This window comes from Pelodiscus sinensis, chromosome 21 (genome assembly GCF_052426305.1).
Source record: "Pelodiscus sinensis isolate ZL-2025 chromosome 21, ASM5242630v1, whole genome shotgun sequence".
NCBI lineage: Eukaryota > Metazoa > Chordata > Testudines > Trionychidae > Pelodiscus > Pelodiscus sinensis.
In genome coordinates, this window is record NC_143072.1 from 905,500 (window position 1) to 930,212 (window position 24,713).

At 50.8% G+C, this 24,713-nt stretch overlaps 1 protein-coding gene across 1 annotated transcript in view; it reads right to left on the minus strand.

Moving 5' to 3' along the window:
- SH2B2 (SH2B adaptor protein 2) overlaps positions 1 to 24,713 on the minus strand; it is an 81,519-nt gene that overhangs the window by 13,268 nt on the left and 43,538 nt on the right. The window contains exons 3-5 of the mRNA XM_075904411.2: positions 17,505 to 17,606; positions 8,609 to 8,700; positions 756 to 850 (exon numbers count right to left, since the gene is read on the minus strand). Coding sequence (XP_075760526.1) covers positions 756 to 850; positions 8,609 to 8,700; positions 17,505 to 17,606 — 289 coding nt within the window. The remainder of the gene's footprint in view (positions 1 to 755; positions 851 to 8,608; positions 8,701 to 17,504; positions 17,607 to 24,713) is intronic.

A 24,713-nucleotide genomic window follows, 5' to 3' on the forward strand; every position in this document is an offset into this window, starting at 1 on the left:
GGCAAACAGAGGCTTACAAATATTACAAGTGCTCAGCACCATGTTCAGTACTAAATGACTAGGTGCATTATCCTCTATGTGCTCTGCTCCTATTAGAGAGGAAGGAAGATCATCTGCTGATTTAGCATGTCAGGTTAGTTAGTGCCAGACTGGTCCCCGGAGAGACTGCAGTTTTCCATTGATCAGAGAATGGGTCCAGACAACGAGAACCACTTTACCCCTTCCCTACACCTCCCTGCCAACCTGTTCCTACCCTGCCCCGGAAGGCTCCCTAGAAGTGAGAGAGACCGTTCAGGCTCCAACGGGCCGTTCTGCGGTGACTAGTGACAACGGTGCTGTGAGGTTCCCGTGGGAGTGGGAAGGACTCGTCCGATGCTCAGCAGAGCGCAGAGAGCCAGAGGTACCCCCCTCCCGTGCAGTTCTCAATCCCCTTGCCCTCCATTTCTATAGGGAGAGGCAGGACGAGGAGTCTACTGGGGCCAGGCTAGGATCGGCTGCTGGCAACCGAGCCCAAGAAAGAAGGGGATTTTAGTGGAATCAGAAGGGCTGGATGTTTGGCCTGCATCCCTGGCCTGTCAGATCAGCGCGGCTGCATCCTGGATGAGAACAGCTCCCGAAGGGGTGGGGAGTCGTGCCCACATTTTGCGATCTTTCTATGGTCTGCTGCGTTGTCACCCTGAAACCCAGCCTAACTCCCCAGGAGGCCCCACCTCCGAACCCAGCATTGCTGGGGATCGCCTCTGTTTGTCCCTTACCATCAGCCAGAAATTCGCAGCTGCAGGAGGGCACCCTGCCTGGCAGGCAGGCTCCCTGCACACAGGAGGAAAGTTCAATGTCATCTCCGCTGTCCCTGCGAGGAAAGAAACAGAGCAAACCAGGCCATCACTCTCTGAGGGCACCTGCCTCGCCGGGAGGGAGTGGGGAAAGAATTTCCACTCTGAGGTGGGAAATGGAACCCATTTGGCTGGGCAAGTTCTAGCTCCAGGCACTCAGTTGGCTGCGCTCAGAAAGGAGTGGATCACATTTCTAGTTCCTGGAGGACCAGCAGAATTCACACGAGCTCTCTGCAGTATCAATAGGCCTCCCGGGGAAGCGTGGGGCATTGGGATGGACCTCAGGTATTAAAAAACACAGACAGAATTGCAGGCCCACTCTGCCAAATCACCCAAGCATCCAGGATATGTTGGCCCTAATGCAAAGCACAGAAGAAGGGCACGGAGATGGGGCTTGCTAAAAGTCTGCTAGCCAATGTTTTTTGATGAAAAACTGGGGGTGGGGAGGTTGGACTAAAACATTTTTTTTTTTTTGGGCAAAAAAAGTTCCTGCAGAAGCTTTCATTTTTCCCAGTCAAAATACTTTGGACACAATCTTTCCATTTTTTGCCCAAATCTTTCAGTTTGCAGTGAAAGGCTTCGAAAATGCCAACGAAAACAAGGGGGTTTTTTTGTTTGGTTTTTTCCCAGTGGAGAAAAAAGAATTTGGACCAACTGTGCACAAAGCACGTCTCTGAAGGAGGCTCAGACCGAGGCTCCAGGACAGAGGAGCTGATGCAGAGAAAACCCTGGAAGTTCTGGGTATCAGTTTCTCACGGGGCCCATTGCTCCTTCTCGCCCATCTTCCTACCTACTGCTCACTCCTGGCCAGCACAGTCCACTCCCACCTTCTCCCTGTATGCCCCACTTCCGTCCCCTGCCATCTGCCTTGCTTCACAGGTCTAGGCTAGAGCCCTCCCTCTCCACTCCCAGATGCAAGGTGGCCCTTGGCTGCAGCTCCTCTTCCCCTTGTTCTGCCTGTCCTTTTGCTAGGCGCTCTGAACTCCCCAGCTGTTTGTCGCACGGCTCCCTGCACAGCTTTGGCCTTCCTGGTACAAACCTCAGCTCTCCAGTGCTCATCCCCACGCAAATACTGGGGCTGCCCTGCCACCAGCATGGGGGCCAAATGAAACTACTGATCCCAGCTTTGCCGGACGGCTGCTGCAGCTTGCTTGCCAGGCACAGCGGTGCTCGCCCAGCGATGGTGGTGACTCGGAGGCCATTTGGGTTGGAAGCTGAATTCAGAGAGAGCATCGGGGACCGAACGGGTGGGGGCAGGCAGGGGAAGGAGGGCAGGTGGGAGAGATGACGCCAGGCCAACCCCAGAGATGGAAGACACTCCTCTGGAGATGGGGGAGCCAATGTTCAGCATCAGGGTGTGGAGTGGGAGCAAGACAGGGCTGGCGGACAGGGAGACACGGACTCTAGGGGTGGCAGCAGCAGCCAATCCAATAGAGGCACAGCAGACCAATTAACCCCGCACCGTGTGGGAGCAGTGTGCACATCTCGGACTCCCCCCGTCAGTCCCAGCCAGGCCCATCTCTTTATTCTGTCGCCACTGTAATGCCAAAAGCCACGTTCTCTTGAAATCCTATTTCTAGCTCAGATGCTCCCGATTGCCCCATAGCGGTGGGGTGCACCCCAGTCTCCGTTAGTGCTGGAGCAACAGCCTGCAGCTTAACCAGGACACGTGCTAGCAGGCAGCACAGGAAGTGGTTTGTGTTCCCGGTAATGGTTTGGCAGGGAGCTGCTGAATTATTTAGTGACCAGCGAAAGAATCAGCAGTCAGAGTCACTCAACTGCAACCCTTAAAAAAAACCCAACAACTCTGCAGAACGTGAGTTGACAGGGCATTGACGAGAAGGTTTCCGGTTCTGACTCTTGGCAAAAGGATCAAGCACCACCCACACAAGATGAATGACAATTCACTCTCAGGGCCAGCCAGGTGTGTTAAATATCCCAGAGAGCTCTATAAACCTGGCTCCTGATGCTACAAATACTTAGGCCCATGATTAGCTTCGGGGTCATGCAGGGTCCCTTGGAGGGCAGCAGGATGGGAAGTTAAGCACATGCATGCAGGATACTGGATCAGGGCCCTTTCTCCTGCAAGGGAGGCAAAGTATTTACCCCCCATAGGCAAATGGGGAGGCAGGAGTGGCTGTCCAATTGTTTACCTGTAGCCACAGAGCATGGCAGTGGCCGAGCCAGGGGTCCTGGCTCCTATCCCTTGGCTTATGCCCTGAACACCACACTTTGCAAGCTGCAGGGCAGTGTACTAACGTGTCCCTCTAGACTCCAGACCAGCCCTTGAACACCCACCCCCTTGGCATGAACTCTCCTGTCCTGTGGGCTGGGCTCTCTCAGCCGGAGGCTCCTGAACATCCTCGCTAGGGAAGCAGAACATGTACAATGGGCTCCCAAGGCAATGACTCAATAAGAAACAAAAGACTCCTCCTTCCACAGTTCTTCCCTTCACAACCGAGCCACCAGGGGATCCCCCCCAGCGAACAGCTTCGAATTCCAGACGTGCTTGGAATGAGAATGGAGCCTTATGCTGCGGAAAGGCAGCTAACGCCAAAGCAAATAAGTCTAGTGGCCACTGTGAGATGTTTGTTAAGGTGTTGGCACCTTTTCCATGATCGCTTGAGTCTATCCTTTTTCCCCCCCTTTAAATCCTCGGGTGCATTTACGCTGCAGGGCTTAACTCGAAATAAGCGACGCAAACTGAGCTACGTCAATTGTGCAGCTTACTTCAAAATAGCTTAGTTCAAAATACGGAGCGACTACTCACACTTATTTAGAAATAGAGCGCTCTTCCGCCGACTTCCCTTACTCCTTGTACAGTGAGGCTTACGGGAGTCGGAGTAAGAAGTCCTCCAGCTTGACAGTATTTACACATTTAGAAATAACTGCCTGCTGTGTAGATGCCGACTAAGTTATTTCGAAATAACGCTAGTTATGCCGAAATAATGTTGCGCTGTAGATGTGCCCTCAGTGATATTAAGACAATAGCTTCCATTTCTACAGCGTTTCCAACCTGACGGACACCATGCCACGCTGGGTGTAGGCTGCTCACGCAGGAATCACCGCCTGCCAGGGAAACCCAACCATCTCTGAGGTAGAAGGCAGCAGCTGTCTAAACAGTGGCACACCACCACAGCACGAGAGGATGTGAAGACAGAGGCTGTATCCAGTTGTAATGGCAGGAAGAACTGACTGTAACATGGTGGTGAGCGTGTGCAAAACATCCAGGATTCCAGACACCGATACCTCCCGCTTACGTGATGGCCACCATATCGGCTGACACACAGGATCTCCCCTGGGGCCTACCGAGCTACAAACAGGAGCTGCTCAGGCTGGAGAGCCAGACCTCTGGAGCTGGTGACAGGGAGGGACTCAGGGACTCGGCTCCTGGAAGCACTCACATTGCAGGCGGGAAGGGACTCATCCTCTGCGGCTCTCAGGACAGAGGGGGACGCCCCCCACCCGCTAAGCAATGGGCCACACAAGCACTGGGAGAGCAGGCGGAGTGGGAGGGGCCTTGTTTTGCTACAGGTTGAACCTCTGTGGTCCAGGACTCTCTGATACGGCCGGATCACGGCTGTTGCTGGTTTAAGAGAGTCCCAGTGGCAGAGCTTGTCGGCAGCTGGGAGCGGAGCTAACAGGGCACCAAAGCCCACCAAAGCTGAGGGTAGGGTGGCCAGGTGTCTGGTATTGCCCCGCACAGTTCGGTATTTGCAGCCTCTGTTCGGTGAAAAAAACCAGAAAATACCGGACATGTAGAATATAAACTGTCCAGTATTTTCTGTTTTTCTTGGACGGAAGGCCACTTCAGACATCCTTCCCCTGCCGCATCTAGTGGAGGGAAGCGTGGGGATTTAAAAGTGCAGTGACTCTTTTTTGTGCCGTTTTTCCCCTTTTCTTTTTGCTCAACCACAGGAGCAAAGAACTGATCTTGGAGTAAATGTAACCTACTCCCAGCTCTCCGCAAAGCTGTACTGGGATGGCAGCAAGCATAGGGATCTCCAGGAGCGAGGGCAGGATAAACAAGCCAGCTTCACAACCCCTCTCAGGCCAGGTCTATACCCAGGGAGAAAGTTGACCTCAGATACACAACTCTAGCTACGAGAATAACATAGCTGGAGTTGATGTACCTTAGGTCGAACTTCTGTGGCGTCCCCGCTGTGGGAGGTCAACAGGAGAAACTCTTTCATTGGCTTCCCTTACTCCTCGCAACACAAGGGCACCATCAGCAGTTGATTTAGCAGGTCCTAACTAGACACACCGAATCGAACCCTGGGAGATGGATCTCTGCAGTGTGATCTCTGGAGAAGTGGAGACAGGCCTCTCTGGTTCATCTGGGAGAAGACAGATGAGATACAGGGAGCTGCAACTTTCATTCTATGGTTTGCAGCTTACTTCAAAATAGCTTAGTTCAAAATAGGGAGCGTCTACCCAGCACTTATTTTGAAATAGAGCGCTCTTCCGCCGACTTCCCTTACTCCTTGTACAGTGAGGCTTACGGGAGTCGGAGTAAGACTCTGGTGTGGAGCCCTGAACATCATATAAATTGCCACATGCTCAACTTGGGGGATTGATTTTCAGCAGGGGTCCCTACACAGAAGCCTCCACCCTCCATGGTCTCTGTCCAGACAGAGCTCCTGCTGCGAGGCTGCCAACGTCCAAATGCCACAGGCAGGAGAACTGAATTGTTGGAAGCTGAGCCGATGTGAGAGGTCTGGTCTAAACGTTCACCTTGCAGACTAGGACCTTAGCCTTAGTCATGCCCATTCCTAACTAGTCAGTTGGGATCTCCCCTGTCCCACTAATGCTGAGCAACAGAGGCCCCAGGACAGCTCCCTGAAGCACCGCCTTCTAGGCAGAGTCAAAACCCGCAGGGAGCCATGGGAATGACTGTCTAAAAGATTCCCCTTAGGCGAGTTCTGTACGGGCCTTACGATGAATCCGGTGATCAATGCAGAAAAATCCCACTGAAAATCCATGCAGAACCCAACCCGAGCGGTTAGGGGGCCATCTGATGACTGCATGAGGGGGAGGCTGTGCACCCCAAAACTAACTCTGGGGAATGAGTTTGTATCTGGGGGCTCTCTTGTTCGATCCCATGTCCACGTAGCCCTTGCACTTTTGGGGAGTCCAGGAGGGGCCTATAACGCAGAGCAGGATACGCCAGATCACAAAGAAGAGCATGGTTAGGTGTGAAATCGAGTCACCCCCAGACTGTCATGTGAGGGACCTTCACAAAGCAGAGTAATGTACTGGGACAGGGGTGGCCAACCCACAGCTCACAGGCCACATGTGGCCTTTTGCTCAAAGGAATGCTACTCATAGGGTTATGGCTCGTTCAGAGCCACGCGCCCAGACTGCTCACGTCGCTCTGCGCACGTGCCCCAGCACCTGGAGGGAGAAGCGCATGGCTGCGGGGGCAGCTTCGATGAGACCCAGGCATTGGGTTAGAGCAGGGGGTGGGCTGGGGGTGCCTGGCTCTGAAGGAGGGGTGGGTTAGATCAGGAAGGCTGGAGGTGCCTGGCTCTGGGGGAGGGATGGATGCACTGGGGGAGCTGAAGCACCTTAAGCTCAACATCTTCATGGATGCAGAATAAGGCAGCCAACACAGATGTCATATTTAAATTCCAGGGCAAAAAAAGAATCAGCCTGTACCTGGTGTGCACTGTGTTTCTTTAAAGAACAGTTGAATTTTAAAAAACTCCCAAGACATAATAGGGCCGCAGTGTTCAATTTAAAATACATGGTGGGGATGCTTGTTTTTCACGTGAGAGAATATTACGGTATTTTCAAAGGTTTTTTTTTTAATTTGATGTTTGTTCCTTGTCAAGTTCTCTGAAGATCTATGGATAAGTGACCATAGATATATGAAAAAATATAAAATATGTGGCTCTTTCCACTGTAACCACAGCTATTTTGGCTCTTAGTCTCTAAGGGTACGTCTAGAGGCATGTAGATTAGGCTACCGGACATAGTAAAATGAAGCGGCGATTTAAATAATCGCCGCTTCATTTAAATTTACATGGCTGCCGCGCTGAGCCGACAAACAGCTGGTCAGTCTGGACGCTCCCCTGCCGACATCAAAGGTATTTGTCAACCGCCCAGGTAAACCTCATCCCAGGAGGCATACCTGGGTGGCCGGCAAATACCTTTGATGTCGGCAGGGGAGCGTCCAGATTGACCAGCTGTTTGTCGGCTCAGCGCGGCAGCCATGTAAATTTAAATGAAGCGGCAATTATTTAAATCGCCGCTTCATTTTACTATGTCTGGTAGCCTAATCTACATGCCTCTGTTGCCAGAGGCATGTAGTCTAGACGTACCCTAAGGGTGTGTCTAAACTCTGAGGACAGAGGGATGTAGATTAGGCACATCACTATTGCAGATGAAGCGGGGATTTAAATATCCCGTGCTTCATTTGAATAAAAATGGCCACCGCTTTTTGCTGACGTGGCACTTTGCCGGCAAAAAGCGGCAGTCTAGACAGGGATTGGTCGACAAGGAAAGCCTTTTCCGACTGATCCTGTACACCTCGTTGCACGAGGCATAAGGGATCAGTCAGAAAAGGCTTTCTTTGTCGACCGATCCCCATCTAGACTGCCGCTTTTTGCCGGCAAAGTGCTTCATTGTCATCTGCAAAAAGCGGCGGCCATTTCTATTCAAATGAAGCCCGGGTATTTAAATCCCTGCTTCATTTGCAATAGCAATGTGCCTAATCTACAACCCTCTGTCAGTTTAGACACACCCTAACTCAGTGGTCCCCAACACGGTGACTGTGGGCGCCATGGTGCCCGCAGGGCCATTTGTGTGCGCCCGCCAAGTGCTCGGGGCTGGCCTGGCCCCAGGCACGTGGCACATGCATGGTGCTGGAGCCAGCCCGGGCGCATGGTGCACGGTGAGCGCTTGCCCCGGGAACGTCGTGAATTAGCTGCCCGCGCTCTGGGCGTGCGGCACGTGGGGGGGGGGGGGCGGCCCCAGGCGCGCAGTGCTTGGGCGGGGAGAGGGGGCGGCTCCGGGCGTGCGGCGCTTGGGGGTGGAGGGGTGCCGGCCCCGGGCGCATGGCTATGGGGGGAGCCCCGCCCCCAGGCGCCCAAGTGTCCCCGCCCTCTGGCGCCCAGCAGGCGAACGGCCACGCCCCCTGGCACCCGGCAGCCTCAGATGGTTGGGGACCACTGCCCTAACTGGTTGGCCACCCCTGCACTGGGATATCACAGCCACAGGGAGTAAACGTAACCTGGCCCCACTCTCTGCGGAGCTGTCCTGGAATGGCAGCACCTAGAGCAGGAGACAGGACAGGCGCCTGAGGCGGCTATTCCCAACCCTTCCGTATGGATCCTGCAAAGCAGGGGCACGAGATGCCAGTAGGACTGGACTATCCCATTAGTCCGTTCTGGGGAGCAGGGATGGATGGGCTGCAATCCAATTTGCTCAGCGTCATTCCCCGGAGCCCCAGCAGAGCAGGAGCTACACCGCTCTTAGCCGCCTGCTCCGGAAATGGACCTAGGCAGCTGAGCTGTCTTTGCAACGGATGGATCCTCCTGGCATGACTGGGAGGTAAAGCCGTGCTGTCATCCCCATGTCATCACGAAGGGGGAGCTGAGGTACCCGGGGACTAAAGGACTTTCTCCAGGTCTCACAGTGTGTGTGGCAGAGCAGCGACTAACTCTGGCTCTCGCCAGCTCAGGCAGTGCTCAAACCACTGGATAAGCCTTCCTCTTCGGAGAGAGAGAGGTGCGGTCTGTAACAGGGAGGCAGCTTCCTCCAGGGAGCCTTACCCAGGGTCTATGCAGTCCTGGATATCCGCCACCCAGGAGTGTTTCTGGAGGGAGTCGATGGTTTCCAGGATATACTCAGCACCATTCTCCACCTAGATGGGCAGCAAAGGGTGGGGGAAAAAAGACGCTGTCAATTAATAATTCCTTCATCTGTTTGAAATACACTCTTCCTCTCTTTGTCCCCCGCCACAGAGATGCGAAAGCAGGGAGAAAATCAACGACATAGCCCTTGTTTAACAATCAGATTGGACTGCGGAGTTACGTAAGCCCTGGTCTACACTACAGAGTTATTTCGATATAACAAGAGGAGCAGCCACACTATCAAACCCGTTATTTCAAAATAACAATTCCTGCTTTCCAGGAGGAATAACGCTTATTCTGAAATAGTGGTAGCATGGGTGCTCCACTGCTGCTATTTTGAAATAAGGGTACGTCTACACTAGCCCCCTAGATCAATCTAGGGACGCTAATGAGGGCGACCGGAATTGCAAATCAAGCCCGGGATTTAAATATCCCGTGATTTATTTGCATGTTCCCGGCCGGTCACCATTTTAGAAACTGACTACAGGATTCCGGAATAAAGCCCTAAATTGAATTAGGTGGTATTCCTCATGGAATGAGATTTACCAGCTAATTCAATTTAGAGGCTTTATTCCGGAATCCCATTTCACTGCCACGTGTAAGCAGGCAGTTACTTCGGGCTAGTCAATTTCTAAAATGGTGACCGGCCGGGAACATGCAAATCAAGCACGGGATATTTAAATCCCGGGCTTGATTTGCAATTCCGGTCGCCCGCATTAGCCTCCCTAGATCAATCTAGGGGGCTAATGTAGCTGTACCCTAACTCCTCCCCAGAGTCATTCAAAGTAATTAGTCCCCAGGGCTTCCTGGGGCTCTAAGTTGAGGTAGCACGTCTACATTAAGGGAACCGGCCTCGGACTCATTTCAAGGTTTCCCCACAGTGTGGACGCGCTATTTTGAAAGTTATTTTGGGAGTTATTATTTCGAAATAATTCCTACTGTAGATATGCCCTAAGTGCTGGTATCACACTTTCACCCACCACTGTAATGCAGCCACCTCTCTGGCGCATGCAGCAGCTGTTAAATACCTCATGGCACATCAGTTCAAAATGGGACATGAAAGAGCACACCCTGTCCTAACGAGGAATTCTGAGGCGTTTGACCATAACGACCTATGCTGGGACTGCACCAGAACGTGGGGGCAAACATTCCTACTTCTGTGAAATGTGCTGTGGGATTGGCAATGGTCCCAAGAGCCAGGACTTCAGTGTAAAGGCAGGAACACTAGCTCCACACTGACACAGAGGAAAGAGCCCATTCCCTGTATTATCCCAACTTGGTCTAGCTTTCCAGATGGGAGGCCATCGCCAGAGGCAATACGGCCAACCTTAAGTGTTTGACAAGTCACCAGTTGGCTGCCTCCATCCACCTCAAGAAAAAAAAATCAGAAAGATTATCTGAAAAATGAGGAGATTTTTAGAAAAAATGTAGTCTCTTTTAATAGCTGGTTATCAGCCTTCTGGTCCCAAAGCTTTTGTCTGCAACCAAGTCGGGGAAACCATACTTGAAAAAAAATGGCTAGCTGGGGTTCTCATATAATCACATGGCTCCAGGAGCGGGGCCTTTAATAAAAAATACCAGCAACTCCAAGAGGTGGCACAGCTGCAGAAGCAAAGGCTGGAAGGGGCATCATAAGTCACCATGCAGGGATTCCTGCATCTCCGGCAGACTTTGCCCTATTCCGCCTCGCCGAACACGTTATATAACCTGTTACCTAACCGGACGAAGGCAGGTCTGCCTCCGTCAGGGTACTGCCCAGCTGTCGGGGCCGGCCTTCTGTCAAATGAGCCTAATCACACAGAGCTGAATCACTGCACCCAAAATAAACAAGCTCTGCTCAGGAGCCCCCGTCAGAGCCAGTCAGCAGCAGGGAGCATGAATCTGTCCTCCTGCCAAGAATCCGAGCAGCAAGTGCTATGAATTAGCAATGCTCACCCCCAGCAGATATGCATAGGGCGAGCAGCTGATCATTCCATTCCGGTGCTTAACCCTCCCAGGAAGTGAAACTGACACCTACACTCAGGGGCAGCCCGTCCATATAGGTGAACTAGGCAGTCGCCTTGGGCGCCAAGTTAAATGGGGTACCAAATGGCGGCGCAATATCATTGAGGGGTTTAGAGGTGGGGGTGCCGATTGCATGGTTCACCTAGGGTGCCAGTTGCTGGGAGCTAGTCTAGGGCTGTCCCTGCCTACACTTAATAAGAAATGCTGCACAGTACACCTGGAAGATTTCAGGGTTCTTAAATAGACATACAACGCAGTGGTTCAGCTCTCCTGCGAAAGGCAGCATAGGCATACAAAGGGGAGAGCGCAGGTAAAGGGTGTGTACACACATTCTGGCTGAAAGGAGAGCGAGGCTGCAGGTCCAATTTACCATAGAGGTGTTCCAAACTAGAAGGGAATGTTTTCCGGTCACAAGTATCTGCACTTTCTCTTTCCACTGTCCAAAACCACTGCTACATATAACCACACAGTCACTCCATACTAGGGATGGAAAATCCCATTTAATTAGTTAACCAGTGGAAAAACGGTTAGCCGATTAAAGGGGGGGGGCGAGTTCAACCCGGCTAGGCTGGAGTTGCCCCTCGGCCCACCGCGGCTGGGCTCAGCTGGGCTGGAGTGTGCCCATCCTCATCACAGGCTGGGGCTGCTTCTGCCTGGCTAGAGCAGTCTCTGTCCACAGCAGGCCTCACGGGTCTGGAGCAGTCCCTTGCTCATGGCGGGCGGGGAGCTGCTCCAGCCCCCACTGGTTAACTGCTAAGGGTGATGCTTACCAGTCAGCCAGTTAACCTTTCCCATCCCTATTCCATATGTCAAAAGCACAAGGGAGAGGGAGAACAGAAGCTGCAGCCAGTGGAGATAATAAGGTCCCTTATCTTTCCTGTGGGTCCAGCACCACATCAGTCACTCGCACATCTCTTCAGGAGTGCTAGGCCAATGTGAGAGGTGCCGAGAGCCATTGAACCAAAGTGTAAACGCTGTGTATCATGGAAACCACTTAAAGCCAGCAGGAGCAGCAGCACCTCTTGCATCGCTAGTTCCAGCATCTAAGCACCTCTCCCCAAAAGACGTCTTTGCGCAGATGAATTGCCTGGGTCCTGCTGAATTCACCACACACATTCCCACCCTCGCTAACTCTTTAGGCAGAAGACGCTTGTGGAAAGACAGCTGTGTGTAAAGGGGGAAGGTTTTAGCTCTTGGACTCCAGGGGGTATCAAACAGTCAGTGCCATGCCAATTCCTGACAAGCGGTGCATCTTTTCAACACTTTCCTTCTCAGAGGAGACAGAAAGCAGGGTCTCCACAAACAGCTGTGGACTTAGAAACTAAGAAACCAGATAAATCCCCTGGGAGACACAAAGGGAAGAGCTGCTATTGTTAGGGAATTTGGGGAACATTTAGGAGAGTAAAGAAGGTGCATTAATCCAGTTGCTGTCCCAGGTCATGAGTCCAGCTCTCCCATCACCTGACTTGTACTCTTTCTCTCTTTCTTTCCAGGGCAAACAAGGAACATCCCTCCCCCCATCCCATCCTCGCAGCAGAACACCAGATACCAAGTTCTGTGCCTCACAAACCCCTTTGTCCTCATTGAAAAGGAGTGCAGGTGAAGTGTGCATATGCTAGACTTGTCAAGGAACCATTTCCATGGCAACCTCTGTGTGCCGCTGGGCATCTAGTCCATTCAAAACCTTGTCTTAAAGGCCTGTTAAGCAGTGGGAAGGGACATGCCAGGACTCTACGCAAACTATGGTCAAGACAAAGCACTACCCTACTCTCCAGGCAGTTTTCCCCTTGACATTTAGGACTGCAAGAGCTTTGAGTCTCCTCCACACCTGCCAACAGGCCTCTGAAGTCTGCCTGGGAAATAAGCTTGCGGCGTACAGCGAAGAGGAGGAGTGATTTAAGCCGCAATGGGACGAGGTGCCGGTGTCCTTGGCTTTCGTAGTGGAAGTGATGAGCACGGCAGGTGTCTAATAAATTCAGACGCAAGCACAAAGCTAGTGAGAGTCAGAGGGATCCCACTCTGGACCATAATGTGCCTTCTCCTCCGAGGCTGTTCAACTCTCTCTCTTGCCCAGTGATTTGTTGCAAGGCAGAATCTTGGGGTAAAATTCTGCACGCAGACAATATTTTCATCGGTATTCTACATTAAGAATAAATAATGGAAACCACCTCAAGCCAGCACCTCTAGATCTGGAACGGACACAACCTCTTCCTAAAAGACATCTTTGTACCTGGGCATCCTCTGGGTCCATCTGAACTCGTCAGCTGCTGCCTCCACACTCATTAATTCTTCAGACAAGAGAGGTATGTGGGAAAATAGCAGGGTATAAAGGAGTGGACGATCGTGGCTCTTGGTGTTATTCATTTCACTTCCCTAAGACATGAAATGCAACAGCTGTCGGGTCACCAAGCAGGTCCCGATGTCAGACAGGGAGCTAGGACTGGGACCCGCTTTCTTCATGTGTTTGGATTCCCTCCCAATAGCCCCGTCTCTCAGTTCTATAGCTCAGGTGGAGATACATGTAAGGCAACAGCCATGAAATACGCCTTGGGTGGATGCTGACTCAGAGAAGAGCACCCCCTGAGTCAGCCTCAGTGCCTGCTGCAGCACAGAGCCTCTTGGCATCCCATTGGGACATTAGGTTGGGTTCTGGCTCAGTTCGTGTCAAGAGTAATAGGACATTGCCTTGTTCTCCAGCTTCTCATTCATCTCATCCCCAATTGCTTTCCAGGAGAGGGAGCATGACTGCCCTCCTTTTAAACACTAGGGGTACGTCTCAACTACATGGCTCCGTCGACGGAGCCATGTAGATTTGTTTTTTTGGCAAAGGGAAATCAAGCCGCGATTTAAATAATCGCGGCTTCATTTAAATGTACATGGCTGCTGCGCTGAGCCAACAAACAGCTGATCAGCTGTTTGTCGGCTCAGCGCGCTAGTCTGGGCGCTTCCCTGTCGAAATGAAAGCCTTTTATCGACCTCCCCAGTAAACCTCATCCTACGAGGCATAACAGGGATGTCGATAAAGGGCTTTCAGGTCGGTGCGGGAGCGTCCAGACTAGCGCGCTGAGCTGACAAACAGTTGATCAGCTGTTTGTCAGCTCAGCGCGGCAGCCATGTAAATTTAAATGAAGCCACGATTATTTAAATCGCGGCTTCATTTCCCTTTGCCTACAACCCTCATCTACATGGCTCCATCGATGGAGCCATGTAGTTTAGACACAGCCATAGTGTACAAGGAAGGCAAGCAACTTGTCTTGAGTTGTCCCAGGCATTCAGGGCAGCGAAGGGAACAGAACACGGGTCTCCAGCCTCAATCCACTAGACCAAAGCTGCACCAGCTTGTGAGTTTGAACAGGGACCGAAAACAAAGGGAGCAAGACTCCCAGAGAGAGCCTGATCTTGTGACAGTCCTCTTCCAGTTCTGGGGATCTGTGTAGTTTGGAGAGTTCAGACAGGCAGTGGATCACCCGGCCTCTCACCCGGACATGTGATGCTTGCCCAGCCCCGGAACAGGTGCTGGCGCACTGAAAACATAAGGCAATTTCCCCTCACTGATGCATGCGAACCTCCTGGCTACAGCCTTAAGTGCTTCGGATGAGGCTGAATGGGGAGTGATAGTCCATGGATACAGACATCCTGTAGAGAGCAGCTGACGTGAAGTGGCAGCTGCATTAGTCAGAGGGAAGCAGTCGCCTAAACTCAGCATTCATTGCATGCTTTCGCACTGCAGCCCAGGCCCAGCAAGTTCATGCACCAAGCCGCATTCCAGGGGCTCTGCGTGTCTCGGGGGCAGGAAAGGCACGGGGAATCGGGATGGATGGGAATGAAACTCAGCAGCAAAAAAGCAGAGCTCAGCTCCAGCTGGGGAGCTGCCTCCCAGCTCACCAGGCAGCACTGACATTTTCCACCCCCTCCTGCTTAGATCCAGTGGATGAAATCCCCATGTGTAGGGAGAGTTTGTTAGCAGCAGCTGCCACGAGCTTGGCGCGCAGGACAGTGTAGTGAGCTAATTAATTGTATTTTACGGAAACCTCTTCTCTGGAGTCTCTGTAGCTAGAGAGACTTTTAATATCTGCTCTCCCAGACGCCCATCTGCTGCGTGTGATTCCTCATCTCTGGAGGCCATATACAGCTTCCAAGGCAAGTGAGGCTCCCACAGATCAAACAGCATCTGCCAGCCCCCTATTGATAAAACCATCACGACACTCTAGTGGGCTGTAACAGCAGCATTTACTTGCCAGTGAGCAGCTCCCTAAGAGAGGAAGCATGACTAGCTGCCCCCTTGGGGACTGTCTCCGAATTTGGATGAATCCCTCCTTGCCAGCCAGCCAGGGCCCTCTACCTAACAAATCCTTTTTAAAAAAGAGGAGACCCTCTTCTGTAACCGTATGGAGAGGTGCCCAGAAGGCAACCAAAGACGTAAGTGGGAGAGGACAGAGCAGATGATCTTTTAATGTACTATTTGTCTAGAGGCCCCATTGTTTCAGGTATGATCCAAACACATCGTGAGAGACAGTCCCCCTTACAGACGAAGCAGACAAAAGGCAGGAGGGGAAACCAATCAGAGAGGGGGATTAACTGAGGTTCACAGTGCCAGAGCAAGGAGGGTTCTAGTGACTTCATCTGCAGAGTTTTACAGCTGATTAGGACAAGGAGCAAGCAATTACTGTTCAGCTATATGGGACTGAAAGAATGGAAAACCTTACACGATCATCCACATGCACCTGCCAGCTAGCCTGGGAAGATAAATATAGGAGCAGATAGAAGGGGAGCACTTAGTTAATTGTTAGGGAATTGTAAAGTACAGTTCAACACAGAAGAGCAACCGTGTGCGAATGGCGCCAGGACAGATGCGTTATATATGTACTCTCCAATCTGCAGGCTTCACTGTAAAGCATTCAATTCTCTTAGCTCTGTCAAATCATCACAACTCAGAGGGCGTAAGTAGGATTCGACTCTGACTCACACATCATCACAGGAATTGTTACCCAGATGCCAGCTGCTAGTAATAGCTATAGTTCCAGTGACCACAGAGCCAGCTGGGAACTTGCAGGTAAGGCAGGAAGCCCAGCTTAACTGATGGATCACAGGTTGAGTTTACAGAGGAGATGTGCACAGGGAAAATGCAGCATTTTCCTTTTAAACTGAGGAGATTTGCTCTAGAAGCCGGAGAGAGAGAGAGACAGATAGAGAGAGAGAATCATACTTTTTTCAGAGTAGGACAGCTCAAACAAGTCTGGTACTACACCAGACGCCCTTTGGCTAAGGAGTTGAATTTCACCCTGATGGGAATCCTGGTTTAATATCACCACCAAGCCTCATCTCTCTAAAGTACCTTCTATTGAAAAGACACCCGCGAACCACTCCTCATGCCCTCACAGTGCTCAATAAGGTAACGTGTTCACTTGCCATGCCAGAGATTGATCTTCTGGCATTCGATTTAGAGGGTCTACTTAAGACCTGCTAAATGGAACGTGGAAGGTGGCTCTGGTTAGTGCCGGTATAGTCGTGAGGAGTAAAGGAAAGTCAATAGGAGTGTTTGCTGCTGTCAGCCTCCCTCTGTGAAGACGGCGCCAAGCTCAGCTTAAGGCAAGCCGACTTCAGCCTCATGTTTTACGTAGCTGGAGCTGTGCACCTTAATCCGACCTTCCAGGTCTAGTGTAGACCTGGATTAAGTAGTGCCTCCAGTTACCTCCCATGTAGTGCTGGAGAAGGCTGCCAAACCATGGGTCAGCACAGCAGGGGCAGGGCTTGCCTCCGGGACAGACCTCACTGTACACTAAGGCTTGGGGCTTCACTGTACACTAAGCCTGGAGTCTGACTCAGGTTTGAGCCCAAGGCCTGCCTCTGTCCACACACACAAGTCAGTCTGACTCGGGTCAGCAAGCACTCAGCGACCAGGTCCTCTGATCCTGCCAGTGGGCAGCACAGGGAAAGAGTCAGAGCCCAAGTCCTGCTGTGACTCTGGTCCAAGGCTGGCCATTTTGCACTGTGGATGCAGCTCAAGCCACAGACCTGAGTCAGAAAGCCTGACTCAAGTCCAGCAAATGCAAACTAGGGCTGTTGGAATGTATTTAAATAAATAGCTGTGCACGTATCTGCTCCTGCCTCCCCACTCCCTTCCTGCGCTGCTGCCTCGGATACAGAGGCAGCAGTGTGTGTGGGGGGGGAGGGCAGGCAGCATCCTGGGAGTTGGTGTGTATGGAGAGCTGGCTTTTTAAGGCAGCTCCCCATGCATACAGGGAGCCTGCATGTAACCATGAAGGTTAACCGATGAGCCCAGACTCATTGGTTAACCATCTACATGGTTAAACTTTCACATCCCTAAAGCAAAGCTAGCTTTACAATGAAGCATGAACACTCAGGTGCGGTCACAAGTCCCACAGGCCAGGGGCTGGTGTGCCATGCAGACACCCCTTAAGAGTCTCCATAGTGCAGCACTGTTATCAATTCATCATCCCCTTCCATGCTGCGGGCGATGGAGGAGGTACGGGAAGACAAATGCAACAGGGCAGCAGACTGTTACTACCATCCGCGTGCAGTATGTTCAGGGGTGGATCAAAGTACTAAGGATCTTCAGGACTTGCAGGCCAACAGCTGGCAGTGACGTGGTGCACAGCTAATTATGCCAGCCGTCTGCATACACGCCATGGACGCAGTCTCCTTCCTCCCTCAGTCACCTCACCATGTGACGGGAGGGAAGGGCACAGGCAGCTGACCTGGGCAGTCCTGGGGAGTGGGGCAGAGAGCATTGGTGGGTTCAGGAGAGTCTCACAGCATCCAGAGTGCCTTATTCACCAAGCAGCCTTACCTTCAGCACAAAGGTGTTGTCTTTGTCCGGCATCTCCAAGGGCATGGTCGTCCGGACCTCAATGATGGCTGAGAGCGGGATGCTGACCTTCGGTTTGGAAGTCTGAAACAAAAACAAAACAAAAAAAAGCATGAACAGAGCCTGCAGAAGAAAAGTTCTCTCAATGGACGATTACAGCCCAGCTCCAATCTGTGCAGCTGTTAAAAAAAAATTGATTTCCCTCATGTGCCTGATAACTCCAAGATCTTTTAATTAAACCAAGCGACGCCCCGGTGGAAGATAGGAGAGCTAGCGTATTTCACTGCCAGCCCACTCGCTTATTTCACAATGCCTGCTGACACGCCGGCTCCGCCAACTACATTAACGTCTCTTCTCTTTTTCAGTCTCGCTCTCTCTTTATTAAGACGCGGGGGGAAGAAATCATGCTATCTGATCGAGGACATATTTAGCATGCACGAAAGGCAAGGGGAGGGAGAGCCAGGAAAGGGCAGCTGGCCGGGGATGTGACAGTTCAGCTAGAAGAGAGAGAGGCATTTCAATAGGTAAGGGAAGACTGTGACAGTGCGTTGGGGTTTCCCCGTCTCCTGCACCCCTGTAGTGGCATGAACAGACTCCGCCAGCCAGTAGAACAGGGGAGTTTATTGCTTCTCCAGGATACAGCACAGCACAGATGTAATCTGGTTACAGGGCAGGCCTAGGATGCCTCAGCCCCCTTGCGATGGGGGAGACTGGGCCCCTAAATCCCTGCCCCTTGCTTAGGCTGCTCCCTCCATGATACCAGACAGAAACTGCCCAACTTCCAGCCCTGCCCCCCAGCCAGGGGCTGCACTCCGCCTGCCTTCCTTTATTCCTCTCCCTGGGAGGTAACCGGTCAAACAGGTCACCTCCCTGTCCCATCAGCTACTCTGCTGAGCCCTGGTACAGACAGCAGCCAGTGGGGGTCACCCACAGCCCAACCTAGCCACCAGCAAGGTACCAACACGACATCACAAAGACTCATCCCACTTTGTCTACTGTAGGGAGTTTTGATGATCAAATTTCCCACTGGGGTTGCCGCTGGCTCAGAGTGTGTGTGGATGCAGCTGTGGCAATTCAACCCAGCATGCCAAAGCCTTGTCGGCATTAGGGACGAGACCTTCCACTGCTGTAAGCTGACTCCACTCCAGTCAATGGAGTTACCCCAAGAAGCAGCTCCAGCCGTAGGGTGCCTCTGGAATAGCGCAAGTGGCCGCAGCCCCAGGAGGGATCTGCTCCTAAAAATCCTTATTGTAGACAGAGCCACATCATTCCTCACCCGCGTCTCAGCAGACCCCAGCTCAACAAAGCCTGACTGCCCAAGCCTGGGCGAGAGTGACTGCGTGGCAATCGACTGCACACGAGAGGCTATTCCAGAGATGTTTAGCTATGTCCAAACAACAGGCAGCACGGTCCCATCCCCAAAGACTTCATGATCAAATCTCTCCATGCCTCTGTGTCCTTACCTGTACAGTGGGGGTTAGCCCCTCGTTTCCCCCCGTATGCCCGCTCTACAGCAGGAGCGCTTTGCATGTTGCTGTGCTGGAATGCTACGCAGGTAAAATACTTCTGGTGTGGCTAGAACTTAAAGGGCCAACGCTGCACGTTTGCTGATCTTGCAAATTCTGCTCCCCGGGGAGGTGAAACTCGTCATGCAATGCAATGTCCCTGTGCGCTGTTGGGCAGCTCACGTGTCCCACCCCAGAAGTGGCTGTGTGTCAGTAGACAGAGAAGAGTTTCCTATGTCCCTCCATGAAGGAGGCTCTTTACTAAGCATTGGAAGATGCTTTCAAAATGAACCTTCTCCTCCCTTCCCCGCCCCCGGAGGCCCGATCAGCAAGAACAAGCAATTTCAGAGCCATAAATGCTGCTCTTTGGGGTGTCTCTCTGGGTGATGGGATGGGCTCTATGCATCACAGCAGCCATAGTAACAGACATACCACCAAGCACTTTGCACACTCACGGGCAACATAAATAAGCTGCTGTGTAGCTCAGCTCCAGATTTATGGTGTCTCCTTTTTCATAGGGAGAAGGAGCAGGTAAGATGGTAAAGAGAAGACACTACAATCAGGACTCCTGGGTTCTATTCCTGGTGATACGCGGTCTGGCCTTGAACAAATGACTTAACTATTCTGTGCCTCAATTACCTGCATCTCCTAAATAGCTACTTTCCCCTCAGAGGTGAGTTCTAGTGAGTTGTTGCCATTCACCTTAGAGGAGGTTGCATTTCCCTCGTTCTGTATGCAAGACAATTCAATCTTGCTTCCACTGAAATCTATCTCAAAGCTTCCAGTCCCCCAGTGGTACAGGAGTGGGCCTCAAGTCTGGCTTTGTGAACACTTGCGAACACTAGTACAGGTTGAACCTCCCTGGTCTGGCAACACCCATGGTCCGGTATGATGTTAGCCAGCCAGATGTCCACTTATCGTGGCAGTCACCAAGTTTCCCGCAGCCCCATGAAGTTAGTTTACAGCCACCAGCCCTGCTGTTCTGTGCTGTTAGTTAGCTCCAATTTACTCCTAAATGTCTTCTCAGAGCTCAGCAAGCACTGTCAGTTTTGGCAGCGCTGCTAGACAATATTGACCTCCCGTGGTTCAGCAAATTCTCTGGTTCAACACCGGTCCAGTCCCCAGGGTGCCAGACTAGAGAGGTTCAACCTGTACTTATTCCCATTAACTAGTGGCCCTACTTGCACTATTGAACATTATAACTGGTAGCAAATGTGTATAGGATTAGGCCTTAAATGTCCACAACTCTTCAGAATGAAAGGTGCCATACAAATGTCACCCGATTATTCCTAAAAGCTTGCCTAGCAGCACATTTGAGCAACAGTCTCCCGATTTCTAGTAAAATTGGTCCCTATATTATCAAAGAGTTTCTCTCAACTCGACAGACAGCCTGGCTAGTCCTTGCTGAAGCTATGCACTGGAATTCAAAGGAAGCCTCTAGATAAGGACTAGGAAAGCAACTTAATCATCAGAAAACCTTGGAGTTATCCCAAGTGCTTCCAGACCCCCCCAGTGATATTAACCGACTTGTGATGCACATAATGCCACAAGTTATTAATAAAGGACTCTGCTCTGATTGTGTAAATCAGTGTTGTCAAGAAACAGGAATCAAAAGGTGCCTTTTCCTTCCCCAAAGATTTCACTTGGCGGGGGCTGGGAGTTGCGTGTTCACTTTCAGTGTGAGAGTTTCTGACCAAGTTACTTTCACTTAGGGTTGTCAGATGGTTTCAGAAAAAATACTGGGGGGGGGGGGGGGAGAAAGAAAAAAAGGACCCCAGGAGTTAAGCAAAACAAACAAACCAAAAACCCCCCAAAAAACCAGTGTGACCCCTTTAAGAAACGTGTGGTGAGGCTTTTTGAACCTAACAGGCTGCCAGCGACTGCCTGCCACCTTACCTCCCTGCGCGGGGCTGGACAGCTCCGCTGCGGAACCCGGTAAGCACTAGGGTTGCCAGGTTGCCTCTGTATTGAGCCCGACACTTTGAGATTTTCACCTCCTGGCCGGGAAAAAAGTCAGAAAGTACCAGACATTTTAGGTGTCAGGTATTTTCTGAATTTTTTTACCAGACAGGAAGTGAAACTACCAAACTGTCCAGTTTAATACCGGACACCTGCAAATCGACTTTCACTGCAAATCTCCAAACGAGCGAGGGACCTGCTCTTTAAAGGTGCTGAGCACCCACAGGTAGGGTTGCCAGGTGTCTGGTATTCACCCAGACAGTCCAGTATTTTCGCCTCCTGTCCGGTAAAAAAATTCAGAGAATACCGGACACCTAAAATGTCCAGCATTTTCTGAATTTTTCCCCAGCCAGCCGGCCACCTGGAAACCCTAGAAACACTCAGCGCCTGGCCTCCCCTGATTACCCTCCGGCCCCCAGCTCCCCGACCCCAGCCCCCATGCTTACCAGGTCCCCCAAGGCTGCCAGCACAAAATGGCTGTCAGCCAAAAGAACTAGGGGAAGCAATGCTTGGTCTTAGTGCTCAACCGCTCCCCTGTTCCTATCCTTGCACTTAAAGGGGACATGCTGTTTTAATTTAAATATTTTGGTTTAATAGGTCCTTGGAGTCCTTTTTTCTTTTGCTCAACAACTTTGGTCTCCCCTCCCCCCCTTTCTTTTCCCTTCAACAGAATTTTTCCCGGTGTGGTTTTTTTTGGGGGGGGGGGGGGGGTTTCAGTATTTTTGTTTCAACCATCTGGCAACCCTACCCACAGAGCTAAGGGCCACTGCATCAATTCAGTGGGTCCCACAAGCAGTCCTCAATGCTTGGTTTGAAACCCTGAATTTGCAGAAGCCGCTGGGCTGTGTGTTATTTTTAATCAGAGGCCAATCAGAAAAGAGGAAGCAGCTGTTTAAAGGCAAGAAAATATGACACCAGCCCTGAGGGGTGGGAGGAAGAAGAGACTTTCTCGGGACTCTTCTCAGGAAGCACAGCCAAAAGAGCCAACAGAGGAAGCCTCCACAGAGATCTCAGCCCTTCAAAACATTGCCAGGTGTGGGCAGTCCCAGGTCCATGGGACTCCCCAGAAAAGTAAAGTTTCTCCCTGCATAAGCACTTTCAGGATCGGGCCTCATACTTGATCGGTGGTTTTAGAGTTTGCTCAGAGACTCATCACAGGAATAAATGGGGGCAGGCAACTTTGAATCACACTCAGAACGGCTAGTATAACACCAAAGGGTGAGATGGGCTGCTACCATGTACTTCAAGCACCACGTTTAATTTCTCTTAATGTTTTCTATCACTGTTTCTCTGGGGAAATATACGCACGCAGAACTTTGTTAAAAAGTTCAATATCTACTGGAGAGGTTTTTCTTTTCTTTTCTTTTTTTAAATGAAAATCCAGTTAGCCTCTATTTCTGTAGGACCTACACAAAAACAAAAGCAGTGTGTTCTTGTGCACGTGCAGAAGCAAAAGTTTCCATGGATATACACAAAAGCGAAGTTGGCACACCAGTGCCTCTTGAAGGGGGAGTTAGAAATGATAATACAGTAAATTTTGCCCAATAAAGAAGATAGATATAATTTAGGAATGAAACGTAAGTGAAAGACTTCAGGAGGTTGTAACAATAATAAAAGACAAGATTATTTGCATAAAAGCACTTAAAAAGAGGGTTTTTTTTTTAAAACACTGACTTTTTAAAAAGGGAGATAAAAACAAACCTGAAAAAATACCTATTACCATCTATAATATTGCTTAGCAGAAGTTACTGCTCCAGATAAACCTGTAGCCATATCAAGTGCTGGGCACACACACAAGCTCTGCTCCCAGATGAGCCAGCACCAGCTGTGCATTTTTAATGCCCTCACAGCTGGAGTAGAAAGAGACTCCAGAAGTTTTTAAAAAAAGGAAGGGGGGGGGGGGAGAATGTAGCTAAAATTAATTAAATAAATAAACAAACTAAGCCTCTCGTCTCCAGTTCTCTAGGGGATATTAGAAAGGGTAGAAGACAGTGAATGGAAACCAGATATTTCACTTGTTTGATGACACCCAGAATTCAGACACTATAAATGGTTTCACCCTAATGGATTTTCCATCTGTTCTGATCTGGTATGTACATGAGTGTTTTTCCTCCAGCTCAATTTCAGGTTAATACACTGTGAGGAACAGTTTATATTTGACTCCACTATCTTCCTACAGTGTGTTTATTTCTCTATCACACACACACACCCACAGCCCTATTTTTATTGAATGTAAACATTCCTCTGCTGAGTTGTATGCACAAGCATAACAAGAGTAAGGGCCTGATCTGAAGGGTCCATTTCAGATCCATAGAAGATTGCTACTGACTTTGATAGGTTTTGGATTAGGGACTTAAGAGTAGCAGGACCAGGCTGTGAAAACCTCTTCTGAACGTGATTAGCCCAGTTTCACCATGGAAGATGAATGAAATACAAAAACACAGCACAATTGGTACAAATCTACTGTGTGTGTGTGTGTGTGTGTGTGTGTGTGTGTGTGTGTGTGTGTGTGCGCGTGTGCGCGCAAGAACTGCTCCTAAACGGTAAGAGCAATGACTATCACATTTAGCAGGCAGCTTCCTCTTATTAGGATTAAAAGCAAGGTCAGGGTTTGTGCTAAGACAATGGGTTGTGCATGCAAACACTGCTACAGGCTGGGGACCGACTGGCTAAGCAGCAGTTCTACAGAAAAGGACCTGGGGATTACAGTGGATGGGAAGCTGGATGTCAGTCAACAGTGCAAGAAGGCTAATGGCATATTGGGGTGCATTAATAGGAGTATTGCCAGCAGGTCTAGGGAAGTGATTATTCCTCTTTATTTGGCACTGGAGAGGCCATATCTGGAGTACTGTGTTCAATTCTGCTCCCCTCCCTCCCTTACAGAAATGATGTGGACACATTGGAGAAAGACCAGCAGAGGGCAACAAACATGATTAGGGGGTTGAAACACATGACTTACGAGGAGAGGCTGAGGGATTTGGACTTATTTAGTCTATAGAAGAGAAGGGTAAGGGGGGATTTGACAGCAGCCTTCAACTACCTGAAGGAGGGTTCCAGAGAGGCTGTTCTCAGTGGTGACAGATGGCAGAACGAGGAGCAAAGGTCTCAAGTTGCAGTGGGGGAGGTTAAGGTTGGATATTAGGAAAAACTATTTCCCTAGGAGAGTGGGGAAGCACTGGGATGGGTTTCCTAGGGAGGGGGTGGAATCTCCATCCTTAGAGGTTTTTAAGTCCCAGCTTGACACAGCCCTGGATGGGATGATTGAGTTGGGATTAATCTTGGTTTCAACAGGGGGTTGGACTCAATGACCCCCTGAGGTTTCTGCCAACCCTAGGATTCTGTGATTGTTTCACACCAGACAGAAAGGGAGAAGTGTGAGAGCAGGGACAGTTATATCCACGAATGACCACAGGGTGCGTGCCTCCCTCCTCCAGGCTGGCCCCAGGAAAAAGCCAGTGGGCAGCCTGCGTGCCCCCTTCCCTCCCACCCTGGGGAGAAGCCGGCTGGCGGGCCGGCCCCAGACCCAGGCAATGCCAGGTAAGTCTTCTAGTTGTCTATATTTAATAACTTAAGATTTAATTGGTAATATCTACCTCATCTGCAATTTATCTACCTGGAAGCATTATTTAGTGCTTCTACGGGGATTTGAAAAGGTCCAAGCGCAACATACATGCCAAGTAAAATTAATGTCTCTATACACGTCAGAACTTCATTTTAAATGCAGTGT